Here is a 2,502-nt window from a genome sequence, read left to right on the forward strand (position 1 = left end):
TCATCCTGTGGACTGAAGGATTCTGGGTTCAAGTCAGTCAAGAACACACGCCTCGGTTGGGGGGTGGATCCAGAGTAGAGAGTGTGCAGGAGGCAGCCAGTCAATGATTCTCTCTCATCACTGATGTTTCTATCCCTCTCCCTCTTCCTTCCCTCTGACATCTATAAAAATATATTAAAAAATAAAGTAACAATAAAATTATAATTAAAAAAAAATTCTACCTACGCCTAGAAGTCACAGGAAGACAATGAACCAAAGTGACGGTTCATCCTTCCTAATCTCTTAAAGCACGGATGGTAAGAGGTTTGGGATCACATCCGACATAGAAGTAAGGCTTTAGCACCTCAGAAAATGTATCCCTGAAGGAATGGATGTGAGACATGTCATTCAAACTATAAAAGGAAACGTGACCCATCTCATAGTCCAGGTAGATGCCAATCCCTCTGGGCATTTCCTGCAGCACAAGGGTGACAGGAACAGGCCCTCGAGCCACATAGTCACCATCCTGCAGCTGAATCGTCCAACATCTGTTCTCCTGTCTGAGCAGGGGCTGCTTTCTCTCCTTGGAAAGGGAGTCTGTACAGACCCCCACGGCCCACTCAGGCTTGTCATCCACCTGGACCTCCCAGTAATGTCGGCCACAGTCAAACCCTTCTGAACCCAGGACAACTGCGTCATCTGCAAATCCCTTTGGATTCCGATGAACTCCTTGCTTTTTCCTCACAAATGTCACAGACTTTTTATCCTCAGACACAAGCAGATGAGGATGTGCAGTTTCGGGATCCAGAGTAACTTCTTCTCTAAATGTCTGCATGATTTGTAGCAGGGCCGAACACTGTGGAGGAAGACTGAATTCTTCTCTCTTATACTTCAAGCAATAGACATCTGGAGGTTCTAGGTTATCACAACGGGGGAGGACACCCTTGATGTTCATCAGCAATTTCACATCTGACACCACACTCGTCTCTGCCATCTCCTTTCGTAGAACTCTAAGTTTGGAAATGTGGTCTGAAAATGCAGCTTTGTTTGCAGTGAGATTCTGTAGAACGTGCTTCTCTTGTGCAGCTAGCCTTGAGTGAACTGCCGCTTGCTCAATCTCTATGGATGCTATCACACTCTCATATTCAGAGGCTAACTTTGCTCTCCGCTTTTCCACCTTTTCTCTCAGTTCTGATTGTTGCCTGTCTTGAGTGGCTAATAGTTTCTGAAGGTCTGCCAGCTGCTTCTTCAGGGGCTCAATGTAACTTCTGAGCTTTTGCCTGTGATGAGAGGCAGCCTCCTCCACGGGCCTCACGTGGTGGCCCTGGTGGTCAGGGGGCTGAGTGCACAGGGGACACAACAACTTTAGGTCCTCCTCACAGAAGAGGGTCAGGGCCTGGTTGTGCTTCTCACACAAGCGCCTCTCTTCCTGCTGCTTCATCTTGGCCCCTGTGATCTGGAGGAGCTTGGCTATGTCAACCATCCTTCCCAGCTGGGTGTTGCTCCACAGGTGCCTCTCTTTGCATGGGTGACGGCACACAGGGCAAGGGAACCTGTCCTGCACATCAGCCCAGGACCTCTCGATGCAGGAACGACAGAAGTTGTGCCCACATTCGATGGTGACAGGGTCTCTCAGGTTATCCAGGCAGATGGGACAGTTGATTTCTATCTGGAGATTTGCCACAGCTCCTTCACCTGCCATTTCTCTTTGTCAATTAAGGTCAGCCCCTGGTGTCCTGTGAGGTCCTTAGCTACAGAGGTAGGTGCCCAGAGGAGCTCCACTGCCCTCCTGCAGACAATCAAAGTAGCTGGAGGACTACTGTCCTTGGCAGCTCAGAGGATATCAATCCAAGTTCAGCAATTCTCTTGATCAGAGAGCAACGATGACTCTTCAGATTGGTTCCAGCAGCAGACGGCTCTTCTCCTTTCTGAAACGCCAAAAGGGAAAGCTGAATCTCCCACAAGGATCTCTCTGCACAGCGTGGCACAGGACTGCATGAGCCCTAACCTGACCCTGGTATATATACTCCATTAGCTCCATTTATTAACCACGCCCACCAACGTCTATTGGCTCGTCCCCCACGGGGGAAGGGTGAACCAGGGTAAGGAGATTTTCAGTGCATTCCTGAGGCCAAAAAGGATTAAAGCTGTTAATATGCATGATCTCAATCGCCCCCTGGCTATTCTCACTTGATTCTCTCAACACCAGGTATTTACCTACTTACATACTCACATTTTTTTTTACAACTATCCTGACTTAGGCCACATCTTTTTTTTTTTTAATCTTTAAATTCTTTATTAGTTAAGGAATTACAAATGTGTCCTCATTCCCCCCCATTAACTCCCATCCTCTCCTCCCCACCCCCCACTCATGCTCTCATCCCCCTGTTGTCCATGTCCATTGGTTTGGCTTATATGCATGCATACAAGTCCTTTGGTTGATCTCTTCCCCTTACCCCCACCCGCCCCTACTTTCCCTCTGGGGATTAATAGTCTGATTGCTGTTTCTCTGTCTTTGGATCT

General features: G+C 48.2%; 1 protein-coding gene across 1 annotated transcript; it reads right to left on the bottom strand.

The window, feature by feature from the left end:
- Window positions 1–274: 274 nt before the first annotated feature.
- Window positions 275–1,681, bottom strand: LOC102420690 (putative tripartite motif-containing protein 75). Its single transcript, XM_006099980.1, has one exon. It carries the CDS (start codon window positions 1,679–1,681, stop codon window positions 275–277), a length of 1,407 nt encoding a protein of 468 aa, XP_006100042.1.
- Between the last annotated feature and the right edge of the window lie 821 nt (window positions 1,682–2,502).

The sequence above is a fragment of the Myotis lucifugus genome, unplaced genomic scaffold, assembly GCF_000147115.1.
Source record: "Myotis lucifugus unplaced genomic scaffold, Myoluc2.0 scaffold_293, whole genome shotgun sequence".
Classification (NCBI taxonomy): domain Eukaryota; kingdom Metazoa; phylum Chordata; class Mammalia; order Chiroptera; family Vespertilionidae; genus Myotis; species Myotis lucifugus.